This window comes from Emericellopsis cladophorae, assembly GCF_022114955.1.
Source record: "Emericellopsis cladophorae strain MUM 19.33 chromosome Unknown NODE_19_length_326966_cov_119_582185, whole genome shotgun sequence".
Taxonomy (NCBI): Eukaryota; Fungi; Ascomycota; class Sordariomycetes; order Hypocreales; family Bionectriaceae; genus Emericellopsis; species Emericellopsis cladophorae.
The window spans coordinates 17,043-37,692 of NW_026250944.1; the positions used below are offsets into that span (position 1 = coordinate 17,043).

The window sequence follows — 20,650 nt, forward strand, 5'->3', positions numbered from 1 at the left end:
CGCGCTGGATGGTGGTGGCCCAGACGGGCGACGATAAGGAGCGCCAAGCGAGTACGGCAAGCAGCTTGACGTACATCTGCAAAGCTACACGGCCAGTCATGCGCACAACCAAGAGTTCGTCACCACTGCAATGAACGCATCAGAGCACAACTTCTCCGCTGCGTACATGTACATGTTTTTGGAGGACCAGCCCCCTGTATGCTATCGCTTGTGTATTCCTCCAGCTGACACTCGACCGTAAAGAGTACCTTGGCCGACACCCGAGAATCGTCAGTCGCTCGCCCGATGTCAAGTTGCATGAAAGGATTCAGTTCATTTCCATGTTCGCTGATGCGGCGTCGTCCATGTGTAAGCATATGGGGTCGATGACCACAGCGAGAGCCGCGCCATGTCCATGTCCATGTGACTGAAGCCCCAAAATTGTCCTGTCTAATCGAGCACGTTTGGCTGGCCCTGCGCAGTTTACTTCTACTTGGTCATTTAGATCCGGGGCCCCGCAGCCTGGGGAACTTTGAGCCAGCTCGGGCATGGAGACGACGTCAATGGCGCCGGGGCCGGCCCGACGAGGCACACAAACTTCAAAGGCAGTTGAGCAGCCAACAACATCCTCGGCTGGGAAAAAAAAAGTGCGGATGGTCACAAGATCTTGCAAGAAAATTGAACTAAAAAGTCGCAGGGTGAATCTTGGCTCCCATAATGCCCACTGCCGAGGTCGCCGGCTGATTTTGCCAAATCAGGTACCGCGGATTGCCAGCTTCTGCATTGAGGCAAGCCTCCATCCAAGACGGCGCGGAAGCGGCAATTCCCAGTGCCGCCGGAGACGTCTCGGTGGTTTTCAATAAAGATGGGGTGCAGATATGGGGTACAGTCACGCTGCAAGGCTAAATTCACGCTGGAAGAGGAAACGTCGATTGGAGGGCGCGTGCGTGATCGAGGGCAGTGCCGCAGGACGTACGTACGTACACGTGGATGTACTTAAACCCCGTGACAATAATGAGCTCTTCGCATGACAGCCACAAGGTGGTTCGGATTTCACTGAGCTTCTTTCTACATGTATTATGGCAAAGAGTGACTGACTAGCTTGCCGAGTCGGCGTATATCCCACGAGAGCAGCGTGGCGATGAACCGCAACGATCTCCCCAGATACTGCCAGGACTCATCAAATGAAATATGAACGGAAAAATGCCCAAGCCTATTCGATCCCACGTGCCTCGATCCAGTCGGCCCGTTTCGTGATTTAACCCTCTTGAGCATCTGGGACACTCTCCGTCCTTTAGCGCATCCCCCTCCAATCCATGGCTCCATTTGATGTCTCTCTACCCACCCATCCATAATCCCTCCATTTCCACTCGAACACACTGGTGAGCATAAACAGTACCCTGCTCTCCAGGCTGCTGATCACTTCGACGACCGGACCGACGAGTGGATTCAATGTCCTGCTGTGCATTAATCAAGTCTGGTGGCATCGCTGCATCTGGCAGCTGTGGATTGTGTATGCCCTTCCTCGACTAGTAACTGCCCAGTCGCATGAGCATGTCCATGCCACCGGACGGAGCTCCAGACAAATGGATACATAAATGCGCTCGTGTCCAGCTCGAGTTTCCGAGATGCCACTATCACCACCTCCATCATCCAGTCTACTTCGCAACAGCCTTCATCATGAAGTCTGCTCTTGCACTGCTAGCTGCGGCCATGTTCTCGGGCGCCCTCGCTGCCGACAAGGCCGCGTGGAAGTCTCGCAACATCTACTTTGCCCTGACCGATCGTGTGGCGCGCGGTGCCAACGACAATGGCGGTGGCTCTTGCGGCAACCTCGGACAGTACTGCGGTGGCACATTCCAGGGTCTGCAGTCCAAGCTGGACTACATCAAGGGCATGGGCTTTGATGCCATCTGGATCACGCCCGTCGTTGCTAGTAAGCGCGTCCAGCCCTATTGGAGACACATGAACTCACACATAGTCCAGACACAGACGGTGGCTACCACGGCTACTGGGCCAAGGATCTCTACTCGGTCAACTCCAACTACGGCACCGCCAATGACCTCAAGAGCCTTGTCAATGCAGCCCACGACAAGGACATGTATGTCATGATCGACGTGGTGGCCAACCACATGGGCGCGGGCGACGTCTCCAGCTACAGGCCCGAGCCGCTCAACCAGCAGTCGTCCTACCACTCGGCCTGCGGCATCGACTACGGCAACCAGAACTCTATCGAGCAGTGCTGGATCGCCGGCCTGCCCGACATCAAGACAAGCGACTCCAACATCCGCCGCGTCTTGAACGAGTGGATCTCCTGGTTCGTCGGTGAGTACGGCTTCGACGGCGTCCGCCTCGACACGGTCAAGCACGTTGAGAAGGACTTTTGGGCCGACTTCTCCAAGGCCGCCGGCGTCTACACCATTGGCGAGGTCTGGGACGGCGACCCCGACTACCTCGCCGGATACGACGGACTCATGGGCGGTCTCCTCGACTACGCCACCTACTACCCCATGAACCGCTTCTACCGGCAGCAGGGCTCCAGCCAGGACCTCGTCGACATGATTGACACGGTCAGCCAGACCTTCCAGGACCCCGCCGCGCTCGGCACGTTCCTCGACAACCACGACAATGCCCGCTGGCTCAACCAGCGCAACGACTGGGCCCTGTTCAAAAACGCCCTCGCCTTTGTCGTCCTGTCCCGCGGCATCCCCATTGTCTACTACGGCTCCGAGCAGGGCTACGCCGGCGGCAACGACCCCGCGAACCGCGAGGATCTCTGGCGGAGCGGCTTCAACACGGATGCCGACCTGTACAAGTTCATTGCCGCCCTGGGCTCCGTGCGTCAGGAGGCAGGTGGCCTCGGCGGCAACGACCACGAGCACCTGTACGTCGAGGACGGCGCCTATGCCTGGTCGCGCCTCGGCGGCGACCTGATTGTCCTGACCACCAACGGGGGCAGCGGCTACGAGGGCCGGCACTGCGTCTACTCCCGCCGCAGCAACGGCTCCTGGAACGTCGCCATGGGTGGCTCGGGCACCGTGACTGCTGACGGGGATGGTGTTGTCTGCTTGGACGTCCAGTGGGGCCTGCCCGTCGTGCTGCGTGCCCGCTAAGGCTCTTTGGTGGTGGATGCTATGCGTTGAGGGGAGGAGAAGAGAAATGAGTACATGTGGAACGGCCTGTCCAAACGCCACGTGTGAATATGCGAACCATTTGCATGCGATTTGTCTGTCGACATACAATTTCAGCTGTCTATATTTAATTTAACTTCCAATGAAATCTGCATGGGCCACTTGTCTGACACACTGGCGCCCTCGTGACAAATTCCGCTTGTTTCAGACACTGTCGGCAGACATGTCTCAACGCTGTCTGACAGAAGAATACTGTCTCGGCCATTTCAGCCCTCCGGCCGCCCTTGATTTTTCGTCGCTCAACATGATACACATGGCTATTTCCCCCGACATCTTTCGTTTCTCCTGCTGCTTCTGACGTGACATCCTTCACTTCGCAGCCGCTGAATCCCATGGCCACGGCTACAGCCACCGCCACCGAGACCACAACAACTACTCAAGACTTTGGCTACAAGCTGCCATATCTCTTTCGTCGCTTCAGCCGTTTCATCATGTCCGAATCTCTCGTTCTGGAGTCCACGCCCGCAGATGGTGTCCGGGTGCTCGCCTTCAATCGTCCGACGAAGCGCAACGCTCTCTCCCAGGACCTGATCCGGGAGTTTCTTGACAAATTATCTGTGGCTTCTGTGGACGCCAAAGTAAAGACGATTGTGATCACAGGGGGTTCCTCCTTTTTCTGCGGTAAGATTCGAGCTAGAGTCGGGTCCAAAATGGGACACTGATGCCCGGAACCTTCACAGCTGGCGCCGACATTAAAGAAATCTCCGTCTTGGATGCTGAAGGTGCTCGACAATGCAGGTATCTTGAGAATCTTTGCCAGGGCCTACAGAATGTGCGCAAGCCCATGATCGCCGCTGTCGAGGGCATGGCGGTGAGTGTGCCTCTGACTTGGGTAGAGCTGTGGTACGAACTGAAAACTTGCAGCTCGGCGGTGGATTAGAGGTCGCTCTCGCTGTACGTATATACGAGCCAATGCCCGTTATCGTGCTCGGACACATGTAAGCTGACCCAAGTCCAGTGCGACATGATATACGCATCCAACACCGGCAAGTTTGGTCTCCCTGAAGTCAGCATCGGTCTGCTGCCTGGTGCCGGCGGAACACAAAGGCTGACCAACGCGGTCGGAAAATACAAGGTAAGCTATCCTTCGATCTGATCTTCTTGTGGCCAGGACGTGACTGACAGCTGCACCAGGCGATGCAGATGATTCTACTGGGGAGCCCCATCTCCGCGCAAGAAGCCCGCGCGGCAGGCCTAGTAGCCGATACCTTTGAAGCGGGGACCGTGCTGGACAATGTGATGCACGTGGCAGCGAGATTGGCTTCCATGAGCCCAACGGCGGTTTCGCTGGCGAAAGAGGCGATATGTCGATGTAAGTATGGGATGTGAATGATGAACATGCGCTGACGTCTGTGGCAGCCGACAGCCTTGGACGCGACGACGAGTTTGAACGTAGTCTGTACTACTATGCGTTCGGCACGGCGGACAAGAGAGAAGGCGTGGGTGCTTTTCTAGAGAAGAGAGCGCCAAGTTGGGCGCGGTGAAGGGGCGTGTCGGGATTGACCTGAAGTGCACGTCGATATCGCCGCCGGTTAGACTTCTCTAAATTCGGTTGGACGGACGATGCGGAGAATACGACGTGATGTTTCTATTGTTCTTGCGGTCGAGTGTCCGCGATTCCTTCGTCTAGTCGATAGGTATTGTTTATCTACGAGTCAATCCTCTAGAGTTCTGTCTTGCCCTTGGCGGGGAGCTGCTTGGCCAAGAAAGCCTCGACCTCGCTGAGCTCCTCCAAGCATGCGGAATGCTCCATGCCCCTAGAGCAAGTCAGCCACAGCTCACAAGAACAGCTACATTCACTTACCTGTACACTTTCATCGTCACATCGTAGCCCAAATCTTTGAGAGTCTTTTCACTGTCCTGGGCCAGGGGAAAGCGGACCAACGGGTCAATGTCGCCGTGGCCCATGAGAACCGGCGTCGCCTTGTTGATGTTGGACGCGGGAACGAGGTCCTTGAAGCTTTGTGAAAGTAGTAGCCAAGAAGAGAGACCGACGATGCCACCCAGCTTGACGGAGGCCGTGAGGCCGCTCAGAATGCTCATGGCGCCACCCTGCGAGAAGCCGCCGAGGATGATGCGCTCAGAGGGGATTCCAGCATTTATCTCCTCCTGAATGAGGCCGTGGAAGTACTCCTGCGACCGGAGGATCCCAGGCCGATCCTCGTCAACAGACTTGGCGCCGAGGGAGTCAACAGAATAGCCGAGGGCTTTGATGTCGAACCAGCCGGGCATGGGGAAGCCGCCATTCTGCGATATTTGGTTCAGTCTCCCCTGACAAGGTGGCGTCTATTCTGCTCAACGCGGTCGACTCACCATGGTAATGGGGATCGTGGGCGCGTGAGGCAGGATGAACTTGACCTCATCGAGGCGGTTGCGCGAACGTTTCATCTGCTCCACAGCATCGGCCCAGCCATGACCGGTGTCACCCAGGCCGTGGATGAAGATGACGGTCGCGGTGTGGCGGCTGGTAGCCGGTAGCACCAAGGGTGCCATGCGTCGAATTGAAGACATTTAATGATGTCAGGGTCGCTGCGTGGACTCTGGATCGGTCGGAAATGCAGAGGGAGCAATTGACTTCGGGGACAGGACATGCCAAGGGATGAGCTCAGGGTCGGCGCAGGAGAAGGCCTGTTAGATTCGACGCTATCAAACCGCTGCTCGGCTAATCGGCGGCCTTTACGTGATCGCTCCAGGTACAGGGTAGTTAAGAACCCACAGTTCTTTGGTTGATTATTCCACTTACCCTTGGTGGCCATCAGCCTTCAGAGCGGCATCATGTTGCCGGATCTTTGTACTCCTGTGTAATTATTGGGATCAAACGTCCCTATTGTGCGGAGATACGCAACTTAAAACTAGTATCTCCTCCGACAGCCACCAAGGAGGGGGGCTTCATGATGCCATGAGATCCACTCGAGATGCGGCGAAACGTCATGCTCAACTTCATGTTCACTCCGAGCTTCAATTGATCATCACTAAAGCTACATTTTTTCAGCGTGCCCTTTGTCGTTTCTGTAAACCATGTCGACGTAGTACGTAAACCTCGGACAACACAAGCTCACAGCCCCGGTATACACACAATGGTCTGCACCACCACCTTTCAGCTGAACACGGGTAAGTATATCGTGCCATCAAACGGCACACGCTGACAATGCCGTAGGCCACCAATTCCCGGCAGTGGGCCTGGGAACATGGCAAGGTCAGCAGATTTCTACCCAGTGCTTCACCTGAGATAGAGAAGGACGCGAATGCCAACCATCACAGGCAAAGGAACAATTGATGACGAGAACGCACTCGAGTCCTCCATCATCCACGCGCTCCAGTCAGGATACCGCCTCGTCGACACCGCACAACTTTACGGTACAGAGCACGTCGTCGGCCGTGCCATCCGCAACTCGGGCGTCCCCCGCTCTGAGATCACCGTCGTCACCAAGTTCTGGGGCCACTGGCACCACGATCCCGCCGCCGCCCTCAGGATCTCGCTTGAGGAGCTGGACATTGAGTACATTGATGTCTTCCTCATGCACTGGCCGTGGGCGACGGCGCCCGATCGGAAGCCGCTCCGCAAAGACGAGAGCCCGACGTTCAAGGAGACGTGGACCATGATGGAGAGTCTGGTCGGCGACAAGTGTAGGGCGATTGGTGTCAGCAACTTTACGCAAAAGACGCTGGACGAGCTGGCGGAGACGGCCAAGGTCACCCCTGCGATCAACCAGGTTGAGCTGCACGCATTGAACCCGAACCACAAGCTGGTCGAGTACTGCCATGAAAAGGGCATTGTCGTCATGAGCTGGGCGTAGGGCACCACCAGATGGACTACCCATGTTCCATTGCTGACCGGATTTCTAGGACCCTCGGCGGCGGTGGAGACAGCGACACGAAAGAGGTCATCCTCGGCCACGAGCTCTTCAAGACCATTGCCCAGGCGCACGGTTGCTCCACGGGCGTCGTTTCGCTCTCGTGGGCTGTGCAGCGCGGCATCAACGTCATCCCAAAGAGTGGCAGCCACGACCGCATCGAGGAGAACATTTCCCTAGTCACCTTGACTGATGAGGAAATGGACAAGATCAACAATGCCCACAAGACCATCAAGTCGTATCGCCTGGCCAAAGGCATTCAGGGTCTCCGGATGAAGGTCGACGGAAAGGACTCGCTGCAAATGTGGACGTGGCAGGACTTTGGGTGGGAGGATGAGAGTGGCAACTGGCTGACATAGATGGTCTCGACTATCAAAAAGCCCTCATGCAAGTGACAGCAGTGCCCGTCGACAGCGTGATGCCTCGTGGTTGGTGGAGATGTGGTGTAGAGGAATCATCCACGAACCGACAGAGATGGTTCATGTTTTCAAGAAACTAACACTGTCAGTCTGTCGCCCAAGGCCTCGATCTTCTCACACATCTGACCACGCAGTTCACTCATTACTGATCGTGTACGGAGTACGTCATCGTGTAATCCTCCATCAGAGTGAACCGGACTCCGAAAGACCGAGGTGGTGATGTACCGCGTAGGCATGTCGACTCCGGAAATTTATGGTTAAAAACAAACTCGCTAATCTTTCCCCCTTGAAGTCTGAAACTTTAACTCGGACACCAAACGGGCCTTGGCGCGTGCGGATGACCAGGCTCAATGTCGGGCGCCGCGGACGCCGGTGGGCAAACTGCATCTACGGATTCTTGTTGCGGCGCCCGCGGGCGACCGCTGTGCAAATTCACGTATCATCGCGTCTGTACAAGATGTTCAGAACTCCGCCTCGAGAGTATGGTTTGACTCGTTCAGAACAACCTGCCTTGTCTTTTGCTCCTTACTCAGGCAGGCTGTCGTGAACAGTCAAGCGCTGACAACCATTTGATAGCAAGGTCCGACCGACACAGGACAATACGTCGAGTCGAGGAAGACTGAACCGACGAGCAGCGAATTCCAGACGCCCAGACTCAGGCACCAAACATGGCTGCCACGCTGGAGGAGAAGACACGGATCGGAGAGCCCAGGCCCCACGGGAGCGACTCGACACTCCCCAAAAATGAAGGCATCGAGGCAGCCAGTGCCGCGCCCGAGCCCAAGCCCGATGAGCCGCAGGAGATGACTGGCTGGCAAGCTTACTGGGTAGGACAGGACTGAACTCTTTGCGATCCCTGCTGAGGCTAACATGAACCAGAGGATATTTCGGTATGCTGGTACGTTCGAGTACGGCCTCCAAGGCATCGCCACGGTGGCCGCCGTTGCCTCGGGCGCTGGTGTCGCCCTCCAGAACCTCATCTTTGGCCAGTTCGTCACGGTAATTGTGGACTTTACGTCGGGTGCCTCGTCGCCCTCTGCCTTTCGTGGCGACGCCGCCCGACTCGCGCTGTACTTTGTCTACCTCGGCATCGCCCGTTTCTTCCTGACGTACACCTTCAACGTCCTGCTCACCTTTTCCGCGTACCGGATGGTGCGAAACATCCGCCACGAGTACATCCGCTCGGCGCTGTCGCAGGAGGTGGCCTACTACGACTTTGGCACGGGGGGCTCCATCGCGACGCAGGCCACGTCCAACGGCAAGCTCATCCAGGGCGGTGTCGCGGAAAAGTTTGGCCTCACCGTCCAAGGTCTCTCCACGTTCATCACGGCGTTCATCATCGCGTTTGTGACCAACGCCAGGCTCACGGGCATCTGCCTGTGCATCGCGCCCGCCACCATCGCGGTCATGGGCGTCGTGTCCTTCATCGAGGCCGGCCACGAGACCAAGATTCTCGAAATCTACTCCCAGGCCAACTCCTTCGCCGAGGGTGTCCTCGCCAGCGCCCGGACGGTCCACGCCTTTGAGATGCGCGCGCGGCTCGTCCGAAAATTCGACACGTACCTCGAGGAGGCACACCACGTCGGCCACAAGATCTCGATGCTCTTTGGGCTCATGTTCTCGGCCGAGTACACCATCATCTATCTAGGGTTTGCGCTCGCCTTTTGGCAGGGCGTCCGTATGCTGGCCAATGGCGAAATCACCGAGTCCGGCGACGTCTTTACGGTTCTGCTGTCCGTCGTCATCGGTGCCCTCAGCCTGACCATGCTGGCGCCGTACTCCATCGACTTCACGCGAGCCGCCTCGGGTGCCGCGCAGCTCTTTGTGCTCATTGACCGCCCGTCGCAGATCAACCCCTTCAACGAGGCGGGAGAGGCTCCCTCCTCCGTCAGGGGCCACATTGAGCTGCGAAATGTGCACTTTTCATACCCAACGCGACCGGGCACTACGGTCCTGGACAATTTCACCCTCAACGTCCCTGCTGGCAAGGTCACCGCGCTCGTTGGACAGAGCGGCTCCGGCAAGAGTACTATTGTCGGGCTTCTCGAGAGGTGGTATACTCCCACGTCCGGGAGCATCAAGCTTGACGGCCGAGCCATTGAGTCACTCAACGTCAACTGGCTGCGAAGGAATGCACGCCTGGTCCAGCAAGAGCCTGTCCTTTTCCAAGGGTCTGTCTACGACAACATTGCCCACGGTCTAGTTGGCACGTCCCTGGAACGGGCCCCACGCGAGGAGAAGATGGCTCGGGTCATGGAGGCCGCCCAGCTCGCCTTTGCGCACGACTTTGTCTCCGAGCTGCCGCAGGGATACGACACCAACATTGGTCAGCGCGGCAGCCTCCTATCCGGCGGACAGAAGCAGCGTGTCGCCATTGCCCGTGCCGTCGTCTCACAGCCCAAGATCCTCCTCCTCGACGAGGCCACGAGCGCGCTCGACCCTCACGCTGAGGGCGTGGTCCAGCAAGCACTCGATCGCGCCTCCGAGGGCCGCACCACGATTGTCATCGCCCACAAGCTAGCGACGATCCGCAAGGCTGATAACATTGTCGTCATGACCAAGGGACAGATTGTCGAGCAGGGTACCCATGAAGGACTGATTGCCCAGGACGGAGCGTACGCTCGCCTCGTCAGGGTGCAGAGCTTAACCATGTCCAACAGTGCGGAAGGCAAGAAAATCGATGAAGACGCTTCGACCTCGGACGAGGAGAACGTGGACCCTGCCGATCTGACAAAATCATTGACGCGGTACGCGACCGAGCAACAAGCCAGGATGGAGGCCCAGAAAGAACGCGACAACTACGAGCGGTACAAAGAGCAGAGCTTCCTCACCGTGGTCTGGCGTCTGATCATCGAGAACCCCCAGGTCAAGTGGTCCTTTTTCATGGCATTCCTCGGTTGCGTGGGTGCCGCGGCCGCCTTTCCCGGCCAGGCCATCCTCATGGCGAACATGGTGGACGTCTTCAAGCTGCAAGGCGCCGCCATGGCGTCACGCGGCGACTTCTTTGCCACCATGTACATTGTCCTCGCCGCGGGCTGTCTGCTCACCTACTTTGCGCTCGGCTACTCGACCAACACCGTCTCCCAGTCTCTGACACACAAGTTCCGTCGTCAGTTGTTCAACGACATGCTGCGTCAAGACCTGCAGTTCTTTGACCGCCCGGAGAACAATGTGGGTGCCTTGACGAGCCGCGTTGATTCCAACCCCCAGGCCGTCCTCGAGCTCATGGGGTTCAACATTGGCCTCATCCTCATCGCGGTCCTCAATGTGGCGGCGTGCAGCGTCCTCGGCATTGCGCACAGCTGGAAGCTTGGCCTCGTCGTCGTCTTTGCCGGTCTGCCGCCTCTCCTCGGCAGCGGTTGGCTGAAAGTTCGCTTCGACGTCAAGCTCGACCATCAGATTGCCAAGAAGAGCGCCGCTAGCGCCTCCATTGCTTCCGAGGCCGTCAACGCCATCCGCACGGTGTCCTCCCTAACCATTGAGAGGGATATTCTAGACCGATACACGGCCGAGCTGGACCACGCCATCCACGCCTCGCGCAAGCCGCTGGCGTCCATGATGGTCTGCTTTGCGTTCACGCAGTCCATTGAGTACTGGTTCATGGCCCTCGGTTTCTGGTACGGCTGCCGTCTCGTGTCCTTTGGGGAAACGACCATGTACGACTTCTTTGTCGCCTTTATGGGTGTCTTCCTCTCGGGCCAGGCAACCTCCCAGCTCTTTCAGTTCTCCACGAGCGTGACAAAGGGCAAGAATGCTGCCAATTACATCTTTTGGCTGCACAGTCTGCAGCCCACCGTGCAGGAGACACCCGAGAACAAGGACCATGCCCCCGAAGCGGGAGCGCCCGTGTCCGTCGACCACCTGCGCTTCTCATACCCTCTCCGACCGGACGCACAGGTGCTCCGGGGCGTCGACCTCGAGATAGGCAAGGGGCAGTTTGTCGCCCTGGTGGGTGCTTCGGGCTGTGGAAAGTCTACCATGATCGCCATGCTCGAGCGTTTCTACGACCCGTCCACGGGCACGATCCGCATCGGTGACGACGCACTTCTCTCCTTGAACCCCCGCCTGCACCGTCGCATCGTCTCGCTCGTCCAGCAGGAGCCCACCCTCTTCCAGGGCACGATCCGCGACAACATTGCCCTGGGCATAGATCAACCCGACGACGCCGAGGACATGTCCGTCTCGGATGAAGATATCGTGGCTGCTCTTCGCGCCGCCAATGCATGGGACTTTGTGTGCTCCCTGCCGGACGGCGTGTCGACATCGATGGGGAGCAATGGCACGCAGCTCTCGGGCGGGCAGCGACAGCGCATCGCCATTGCGCGCTCGCTGGTCCGCAACCCGTCCATTCTGCTGCTAGACGAGGCGACGTCCGCCCTGGACACCGAGTCGGAGAAGATTGTGCAGGGTGTCCTAGCGGAAGCAGCCAAAGCCGGCAACCGGATCACGGTGGCCGTCGCGCATCGTCTGAGCACCATCAAGGATGCTGACGTGATCTGCGTCTTTTACGGGGGCAGGATCGTGGAAAAGGGCACGCATGCCGAATTGGTTGCGCAGAGGGGTCTGTACAGGAAGATGTGTGAGGCGCAGAACTTGGACTAGATGATTTGCTACAGCAGCGCTGCGACAAAGATTATTTCATAGATATTAGGAGGATTATCTTACTATACAAGCAATTCCGTACACATGTACTCTTCTGTACACCTCATTCGTCAACGTACGCTCTGGGGAACAAGCTCGCCCAGCACCTGATCCAAATGGCGTCCGACAGTAAAGTGCGTCTCGCCCTCAAACTCGGTCAGGCGACTCCCTTGTAGTCGCCTCGCCATGTCGCGAATCCACCCAATGGGCGCATTCACATCCTCAGCCCCGTGCCATATGAGAATCGGGTCGTAGGCAACGTCCTCGAGGTCAAACCCCCAGTGCGTCGACAGCAGCACCGCCTCCTGGACCGTGGCCGCCGTGCCCTGCGCAAAGCCCTCGAGCAAGATTCTGACCATGAGCTCGCGCTCTTCCTGGACGGACATTGTCGGCGCCTCCTCGGCATTCTCGCGCTGCGTTGCGAGCCAAGCATCGAGACGACGCGCGCCCGCCTCCGTCTGTGCTATCCATCGCGCCAGGCCCACCATGGACGAGCCCGCGACTTTCAGCACGCCCGGCGTCCACAGCGCCGCGTAATGCACCATCTTGGATTGCATCGGGATGTGCTCCCAGCTGCGATCGTACGGACCGGCCGAGGCGAAAAGACCGACGCGGGCGACCCGCTCCTTTCCCAGGACGTGTGCGCAGGCCAGGGCGTATGGACCGCCGCCGGATCCGCCAATGACTGCGAATCGCGGAATGTGCATGCCTTTGGCAAAGGCGTCCACATCCTTGGCGTGGCTGATGATGGTCCTGTGGTTCTGGGGGGTGGATATGCCGAAGCCTGGCCTTTCCAGGGTGTGGATGCGGAGATGGTGCTTGTCTGCGAGATGGGCTGGGAAGATGTCGAGGCGCGAGGAGGGGAAGCCATGCAGGTAGAAGAGAGGGTAGCCGTCACAGGGGCCGACGCTGGAGAAGCCCATGAGGCGTCCGTCGGGTAATTTGAAGGTCTGTGACTCTGCGACTGTCGACTGGTGGTGACGCTGGCTCTGCTGGGGCACATGTCGCAGCGCGAGGGAATGTCGATGAGTTGTGCATCGCAGGCTGTGCCGCACTGTGTTTGGCGCGGCCATTGCCTCTGTCCGATTGATATGGCGTTGAATGGGGACTGAGCAAGTCGTGAAGAAATTGAAGCAGAAAACGTCCCCCTGCGAGAGGGAGGGAGTTGAGGCTGTGGTGTCTCATGCGGTCAAACCAACGTGTACAATACAACAACCAACATGTACAATACAACAGCCAACATTGAACCCCTGGAAGTTTGTACGTCGGCTGAGACTTGCAGCCAGTCGGGTAGCAGCTTAGCAGTCAACGCTGTCTCGGCTGTGCGAGATTGTTATCACGGAACCGACGATCTTACCACGTCCGTGCTCCACAGTGCGCAACGGCTTGAGATGATTCGTTCGTCGGCCCTACTAGCGCAAGTCTTTGTCCTTTCTTAACATAATTCCAGGGGTTATTGAGGACATACGACATGACCAATGAGCAGCCAAAAGATTAAGTTCTGAGATCTGACATTGATGGTGTTGGTTGTTTGGCTGTTCTAGGCGGAGCAGACACTGCTCACCAGACCGTTTCGTTGTGCGTGGTTGTTGTTGTCATGTGCATGTGTTGATGTGACCATGCATTAGCACTCAGCTCCTTATCGAGGTAAGATTTACCGAGGGAAAAAAGAAATCTTTGCACGGGGTAGGTAGATAGGAAAGCATCTTTACTGAACATCTTGTTGAATATCTATAGAATGGCGCATACCTATGATCGTTGTTGAAGATCCCCAAAGCGCCCGCCAGCCATGCCAATATGAAAGAAAGTCCCTGCATCCAAACGCTCCGAACAATGCGCACCGAATCCCCTCCCCTCGTCACGGCTTCTTATGCTGCTGAAAGAGCGATGCCAGTACGCTGGACTGCTTGGTCTCCATCTCGTGAAACTCGGCCTCGTCAGTCGACTGGATGGTCACGGCGCCGCCAGCGCCAACACGCCATGTGCTGTCCTTGGACCCCCTGAACGCCGTCCGGATGACAACCGAAAAGTCCCCGGCACCGCCAATGTCCATGTACCCAATGACACCCGAGTACAGTCCGCGCGGTCTCTTCTCAATGTCCCTCAGGATCTCGCAGGACCGCTTCTTGGGCGCCCCCGTCATGGACCCTGGGGGCAAGGATGACTTGAGCACCTCGAGACCAGCCCTCTTGTCGGGGAGCTCTCCCTCGATCACGGAGACGAGCTGGTACACCGTCTCGTACTCTTCAACGACCATGAGTTTGGACACCCACGTCTTGTCCGCGCCAATGACGCCGCTGAGATCGTGCCGGATGAGATCGACAATCATGAGATTCTCCGCTCGTTCCTTGGAGCTGTCGAGGATCTCGTGCGCACGTTCGCGCGTCATGCCAGGTCCCTTTTTCACCGTGCCCTTGATCGGTCGGAACTGACACTGACCCTCGCGTGTCCAGCGGAGGAAGCGTTCGGGGCTGCTGCCAATGACGGTCATGTCACCGAGGCGCAGGAAAGCGCCGTGGGGCGCTGGGTTGTTTCGACGTAGCCGCTTGTACAGATCCCACTCGTCAATCTTCTCCCCGGGCAATGCAATGGTCGTCTCGTCCGTGAGACACAGTTCGTACGAGTCTCCCGAGGCAAGAAAGTCTTGACAGCGAAGCACCTTTTCCCTGTACTCTCGCTCTGCTGGTCTCGTCACTTGGGCTCGCGCGAGTGCAAGGTCGAGGAATCTGTCCTCGGGTGAGACGCCGGTACTGACCGCATCAGAGGTCCTGCGCCTCTTGGCGTCTCGCCCATGTGTACCCTCGTCCGGCCCGCTCGCCGAGGACAGATGGTCGATGATCCGGCTCGTCGTGGCCAGCCACTTCTCATCATCGGGCAGGAGGGACTGGATGACGACATTCGAGGCATGGTGGTCAATGACGATACTCCGGTGTATGAAAGCAAAGCTGACGTCCGGGAGGGCGCTCTCCTTGCAGCTCGGATGAGCAGCCACGTCGATGCTCTCGAGGCCGGCCTCGTAGGACACGAAACCCATGAAACCGCCCCAGAAGGGAATGTTCTTCTCGAATGCGGACGGGGTCGGAGGTTGAAGTACATCCAGAGCGTCTTGCAGTACGGGCCAGATTTCCTCGATTCCCTCTACTTGAACAGACTGTTGCTTTGTCGGGCCAGTGGCATAACGCAGGGTCTTATCGGTCACGCGGTAGCTGACCTGGGCCGTTTTGTCAGGCGTGACAAGACCAATGATGCTATATCGTCCAGAGGGGTGGCCTTGGGAGTCCAGCACCAGGACTTGGTCTTGCACCAGCCCTAATGCTTCCAGGACGTGAGGCAGATGCAGCTGCTCGATGGTTTTCGAAACGGACTGCTCGAAAGAGACTCTCCCGTCTGTGATCGACATGATGTACTCCGCAAGGGGCCCGTGACCTCGTTGCCCTGGTGAAGCTTCGCCATTACTGGCGCCATTGCTTTGTCCTCCCACCTTGTGAGCCGTACCATTCGTCTGTTTCTCCTGCAAACGGGGCGCTACCTCCTTGCCATTCCTTCGACTCCAGTCCCGCGCCAGATCCCACCAACTCTGGATGAGCGCCTTACCAGCCTTGTTCGTGCATATCGATTCCGGATGGAACTGCACACCCCAGAAGGGTTTGCTCGTGTGTCGCACCCCCATGACAATAGGTCCGTTCAGCTCATCGTCAACATCCCATGCCAGTGGCTGCAGATCAGGACATGTCTCGGACGGTGTCCACGACACGTGGTCATCGCCAGCCGCGAAGCCCAGGTTTGCTCGGAGCGAGTGGTACTGCGTAGCCTCGAGGTCTCCGATGCCGGAGAAGATGTCGTCGTCTTGGTGCGTGACCCTGTTGACGATTCCGTGCCTGGCTCTCGCCAGCTTTTCCACCGTGGCGCCATGGGCGAAGCACAATGACTGGAAGCCGAGGCAGATGCCCAGAATGGGGAGCATGCGCTCCTCGCCGAGCTGCCACAGTCGGTTGATGAAGCCAACGTCGTCCGGATTAGAAGGATGGCCCGGCCCAGGGCCGACGACTACAGCATCGAACTGGTCGATGCGTGACTCGAGAGTCTTCTGGAAGCCGGCATTGTCAATATGCACAAGCTCAACCGTCGTGTCCGCGCAGGATTCCTCCAGCAATCCGACGATATTGTTGGTAAAAGAGTCAAAGGCATCGACAAAGAGGATCCGGTGACGACGACCGCCAAGACGTCCCGCGATGGCCATGGTCCCTGGTTTGGGGGGTTAATCTGAGCTGGCCGGGGGAGGCTTGGAGACTGGGAGAGATTCCCCGATGAGTGTGAGGCCAGAAGGGCTCATGTAAGTAGATGAGGCCAGTTCATCAATGTGCGATCATGGCTGAGACCGCATTGACCATTGCAGCATGATCAAAGCATGGTTCAAGACGGGATATGGACGAGAGGTAGCCTCTGACAGTCATGACTCTCTTGGCGTCGTGATAAGGGTAATGAGACTTTTTTTTACGGTGGAGTGGCTGGCATCGGCTTGAGTCGGCTAGCATCCGAGTCTGGCGTGACCACATCCGGTAAGTTACCAAGTTCAGCGTTAGTCTTTCTGCCTACCCTGCGCCCTGTGCTCCTGTCTCATGAGTCATGACTCTCGTCACAGCATGACCCCCAAGGAAGCAGGTGAGGACGACACAGTAGAGAGCGTGGATGACCGGGGAGCGACTTTAAAGGCGCCATTGCGTTGCATGCTGCGGCGGAGAGAGGCCGTGTGGACATTGTAGCACGCCTGTTGAGTCACGGCGCTGAGGTGAACGCAGTGGCAGGCTGGGGAGGGCAGACGGCCATGCAAAATGCAACCGCCGCAGGGCATGACGGTATCGTCAAGTTGCTTCGACAGGCGGGCGTAGTCGGTGGGCTTGGTAGGGGCCTTTTGCTGTTTGAATAAGGCATCTCTTTCAAGCCCAGTGAGTATACAGACGTCTCTGTAGCCGAGTCATGCCCAGCTTGGCAGGCATGCCTCGGTTTGGGATGCACGATGAGGGGGATATGGTCGAGTCGACCATGGAACTTGATTTAAGTCGAGTCTCTGGATGAGCTCTCTCTTGACAGGGCTCTGACGCGGATCATGGTCCAGATCCGACGCGATTTGGCGGGTATGGCTGAATGGGCAGCTATGGCTGGCACATGTAGGCGGTACTGATAACAGTGGCTCGAGGTTCAATAGCAAAATGTCGTCTTTCCCTGTCTTCACCTTTACTACAGAACAATATGAGTCTTTCGCAGTCGTATGATCTTCACTGCAGGGCACGAAGATCAGGTTTGTGCCTGAATTTCTATATTAATGTCTTGATGGACCACGTGTGAGTCCTTGGCGGGTATTGACGAAGATGCTGTGGTTCGTCACCACGCGCACATGATACCCCATGTGGCATCGACGTAGGAGTCGAATGAGTAGCCTTGGCTGAGGTAGAGCCTAATGTATGTTCTGATTGTTCTCGGGTATCGTGTTCTTCGGCGAAGCTGGATGGACGATGGATGAATCCATCATTGATGTCGCCGACTTCAGGTCCAGTCGCGTCGGCTGGGACCGCCTGGAGTCGCGCGTGTTACAGAGCAATCCCAGGGGCTCCGGTCCCTATGGCCCGCTAACCGTCAGCCATGCGGGCCGGCACCGCCAACGACTGGTGGGTCAGTTCGGCGACCTACACACACCTACCCGGTATTAATGAGCGGTGCACCTCTGTCCAGTGACTCCAGTCACTGGTCGTCATTGTGTCGAGAAGACGCTGCTGCTGCAATTCCAATCATTGAAAACAAGAAAAACCTGATGAGTGCTTTCTTACTTCCCTTTAGCCCTACATCAACTTGTCAACCCGCTGGCTCGCACCTCTCTTATCAGACGCCGGACTGCGCTCCGATCCACGTCCGAGAATTTCTCCTCTGGGCGATAGCCAGCACCGCGTCAAGCCCTGGTCTTCGGAGCTGCATCGAAAACAACGTGGGGAAGCCGTCCAAGCCAGGTTACAGCACTGCATCTCTTACTCTTCATTCTCGACATTGGAACTCCTCTCTTCTCCTAACTTCTTTTTTCCCCCTTCGCTCACGCTCGGAAAGGCAAGGTTGCACTCGGCACACTGCGTGCGCGGACGAGGTCACGAGCACGGCTTGTGAAGTGATTACCTAACAAATCCCAGCCGAGCCTTGCTTCGATTGGTGGCCCCAAGATTTCTGTGGGGTCGAATCTCGAATCCGCGCCGGACAAGGTCCTGTCCAGTCCCAGACTCACTCCTGATACTTCGTCTACGAGGATTATCTATCCATCTGCTGTCGCTTCAACCGTTGACTACAACCTGTCCTGCCCGTCTTCGATAGCCAGACGTCCCTTGACTCTGTGCAAAGCCTGTCGACAACTGTTCTCGCCTCTACCTCAGCAGTCGCCACCCGACACTCACTTGCTTCTCACTTCATATCTCACGTCCGCAAGCACAGAGAGATCAGACATCAACAGCGCCTCGCCACACCATCGCGATGGCACATGGTGTGCCATCGCATCTCAGCAGGCAGCTCCTGCGAGCAGCAGCACGACAGACCACCTCAACCTGGTCGTGCACTGCGCGCTGCTCTCCTACACGCCAACGTCAGCGTCAAGCAGCATCAGCCTCAGCCTCAGCCTCAGCATCTTCAGTGCGCTGCTTCGTGACGACTCCAGCAGCTCACTCGAAACCTCCCACAGACTCTTCGCAGACGCCGTCAAGTTCATCAAGAGGGCCAGAGGGCTCTACGCGATCATCACCCGAGAGCCCCAATCCCAATCCCAATCCCAAACACAGGCGCACAGCGCTGCTCGCGGCTAGCAGCGGCGTTCTCGCCTTGGCGCTGGCCTTTGTCGAGCCTGTGCCCTCGCAGCAAGACACGGGGCCTCACAAACAAGCGTCAGTCAAGGAACCCCAAGAGCCGTCGCAAACGCCTGCAGAACCAGAGGACCAGGCGAATACCGACACGGGGCTGCCATTCTTCCGACTCGCAGAGGTCAAGGAGCACGGTCCCAAGTCGGAGCGCCCATGGGTCACCTACAAGGGCAAAATCTACGACATCACCGACTGGGTCCCGGCGCATCCTGGAGGCGAGGTCATCCTACGCGCTGCTGGGTCAGACATCGAGCCATACTGGAACATTTTTGCCATCCACAAGTCCCAGTACGTCCTCGACATCCTGGAATCCTACTGCATCGGCCACGTCCACCCAGACGACCTCGCCAACGGCCAGGCCAGCGTGGAGGACCCGTTCCTGACAGACCCCGAACGCGACGCCCGTCTGCGCTTCCTCACACAGAAACCCTGCAACGCAGAGACGCCCGCCGACGAGCTGGCCGACTCCTTCTTCACGCCCAACGACACCTTCTACGTGCGCAACCACATGTGGGTGCCCGTCATCGACAACGCCCCCGACTATGAAATCTCCGTCGAGCTGCCCGACGGCGAGGTCAAGAGGTACACCATTGCCGAGCTGCAGACCCGCTTCAAGCAGCACGCCGTGACCGCCGTGCTGCAGTGCTCCGGCAACCGGCGGCGTGACATGACCGAGCACGCCAAGAAGACCAACGGTCTGCAGTGGTCCGTCGGCGCCATCTCCTGCGCCAAGTGGGAGGGCGTGCTGCTCCGGGACGTGCTGCGCGACGCGGGTGTGTCCTTTGAGCCCGACCCGGACATTCAGCACGTCCAGTTCTCCGGCGATGAGGCCTACGGCGCCAGCATCCCCATCGAGTCCGCCATAGACCCCCGCGGCGATGTCCTTCTCGCCTTCCGGATGAACGACCAGCCACTGCCCCGCGACCACGGCTTCCCCGTCCGCGTCATCGTCCCCGGCCACGTCGCCGCCCGCTGCGTCAAGTGGCTCAAGAAGATTGTCATTAGCGACGAGGAGTCCCAGACGAGCTGGCAGCGCCGCGACTACAAATGCTTCGGCCCCAACGAGACCAAGCAGGACTGGGACAAGTACAAGTCCATCCAGAAGATGCCCATCACCAGCGCCATTACGCGCACCAAGATGCGCCAGCCCGAGGAGGGCGAACCCATGGTCTCCCTCGAGGGATACGCCTACTCGGGCGGCGGCCGCGAGATCCAGCGTGTCGACGTCAGCCTCGACGGCGGCCACACCTGGGACCAGGCCCGCCTGCTGCAGGACGACATGAAGCTCGAGCACGGCCACCAGGCGTGGTGCTGGAAGCGCTGGCGCTACGAGGGCCACCTGCCCGCCGAGGACGGGGTGGCCGACGCTGAGAGCAACAACAACAACCACCACCACCACAACAAGGAGCGCAAGGCCACTTTTGTGGTCAAGGCCACGGATGATGCGTACAACACCCAGCCCCAGACGTACGAGAGCATCTACAACCTCCGCGGCAACCTCGCCACGGCCTGGCACAGGGTCGACTACGAGGTCAAGGACGAGGGGAAGCACAGCAAGGCCGTGATGAAGGCCGAGACTACATGATATCATAGACTTTGTGCGAGAAGTGGAGGGCGCGATTTGGTTGGGCAGCATTGTCGGCATCATTGCAGCGTTTGTGCGTTTTATTTTGGCT

At 58.0% G+C, this 20,650-nt stretch overlaps 8 protein-coding genes across 8 annotated transcripts; 5 read left to right on the forward strand and 3 right to left on the reverse strand.

Moving 5' to 3' along the window:
* Positions 1-1,659: 1,659 nt before the first annotated feature.
* On the forward strand, positions 1,660-3,092 carry J7T54_003890 (Alpha-amylase A type-like protein; the record flags this gene model as incomplete). The annotated part of the gene is made up of 2 exons (XM_051506077.1): positions 1,660-1,915; positions 1,972-3,092. The coding sequence occupies 2 exons, from the start codon at positions 1,660-1,662 to the stop codon at positions 3,090-3,092; spliced, it is 1,377 nt and encodes a 458-aa protein (XP_051362481.1).
* A 410-nt stretch (positions 3,093-3,502) lies between these two features.
* J7T54_003891 (enoyl-CoA hydratase) lies at positions 3,503-4,654 on the forward strand (the record flags this gene model as incomplete). The annotated part of the gene is made up of 6 exons (XM_051506079.1): positions 3,503-3,791; positions 3,851-3,981; positions 4,035-4,064; positions 4,129-4,245; positions 4,305-4,482; positions 4,530-4,654. 6 exons carry the CDS (start codon positions 3,503-3,505, stop codon positions 4,652-4,654), a joined length of 870 nt encoding a protein of 289 aa, XP_051362482.1.
* A 179-nt stretch (positions 4,655-4,833) lies between these two features.
* Positions 4,834-5,681, reverse strand: J7T54_003892 (Acyl-protein thioesterase-like protein; the record flags this gene model as incomplete). The annotated part of the gene is made up of 3 exons (XM_051506080.1): positions 4,834-4,927; positions 4,975-5,417; positions 5,484-5,681. 3 exons carry the CDS (start codon positions 5,679-5,681, stop codon positions 4,834-4,836), a joined length of 735 nt encoding a protein of 244 aa, XP_051362483.1.
* A 566-nt stretch (positions 5,682-6,247) lies between these two features.
* J7T54_003893 (Glycerol 2-dehydrogenase-like protein) lies at positions 6,248-7,383 on the forward strand (the record flags this gene model as incomplete). The annotated part of the gene is made up of 4 exons (XM_051506081.1): positions 6,248-6,281; positions 6,328-6,366; positions 6,432-6,963; positions 7,017-7,383. 4 exons carry the CDS (start codon positions 6,248-6,250, stop codon positions 7,381-7,383), a joined length of 972 nt encoding a protein of 323 aa, XP_051362484.1.
* Positions 7,384-8,111: 728 nt separating this feature from the next.
* J7T54_003894 (Leptomycin B resistance protein-like protein) lies at positions 8,112-12,045 on the forward strand (the record flags this gene model as incomplete). The annotated part of the gene is made up of 2 exons (XM_051506082.1): positions 8,112-8,270; positions 8,323-12,045. The coding sequence occupies 2 exons, from the start codon at positions 8,112-8,114 to the stop codon at positions 12,043-12,045; spliced, it is 3,882 nt and encodes a 1,293-aa protein (XP_051362485.1).
* A 110-nt stretch (positions 12,046-12,155) lies between these two features.
* On the reverse strand, positions 12,156-13,157 carry J7T54_003895 (hydrolase; the record flags this gene model as incomplete). The annotated part of the gene is made up of 1 exon (XM_051506083.1): positions 12,156-13,157. The coding sequence occupies one exon, from the start codon at positions 13,155-13,157 to the stop codon at positions 12,156-12,158; it is 1,002 nt and encodes a 333-aa protein (XP_051362486.1).
* A 785-nt stretch (positions 13,158-13,942) lies between these two features.
* J7T54_003896 (putative aminodeoxychorismate synthase-like protein) lies at positions 13,943-16,324 on the reverse strand (the record flags this gene model as incomplete). Its single annotated transcript, XM_051506084.1, has 1 exon — positions 13,943-16,324. One exon carries the CDS (start codon positions 16,322-16,324, stop codon positions 13,943-13,945), a length of 2,382 nt encoding a protein of 793 aa, XP_051362487.1.
* A 1,273-nt stretch (positions 16,325-17,597) lies between these two features.
* On the forward strand, positions 17,598-20,559 carry J7T54_003897 (uncharacterized protein; the record flags this gene model as incomplete). Its single annotated transcript, XM_051506085.1, has 3 exons — positions 17,598-17,750; positions 18,261-18,820; positions 18,897-20,559. The coding sequence occupies 3 exons, from the start codon at positions 17,598-17,600 to the stop codon at positions 20,557-20,559; spliced, it is 2,376 nt and encodes a 791-aa protein (XP_051362488.1).
* Positions 20,560-20,650: the final 91 nt, after the last annotated feature.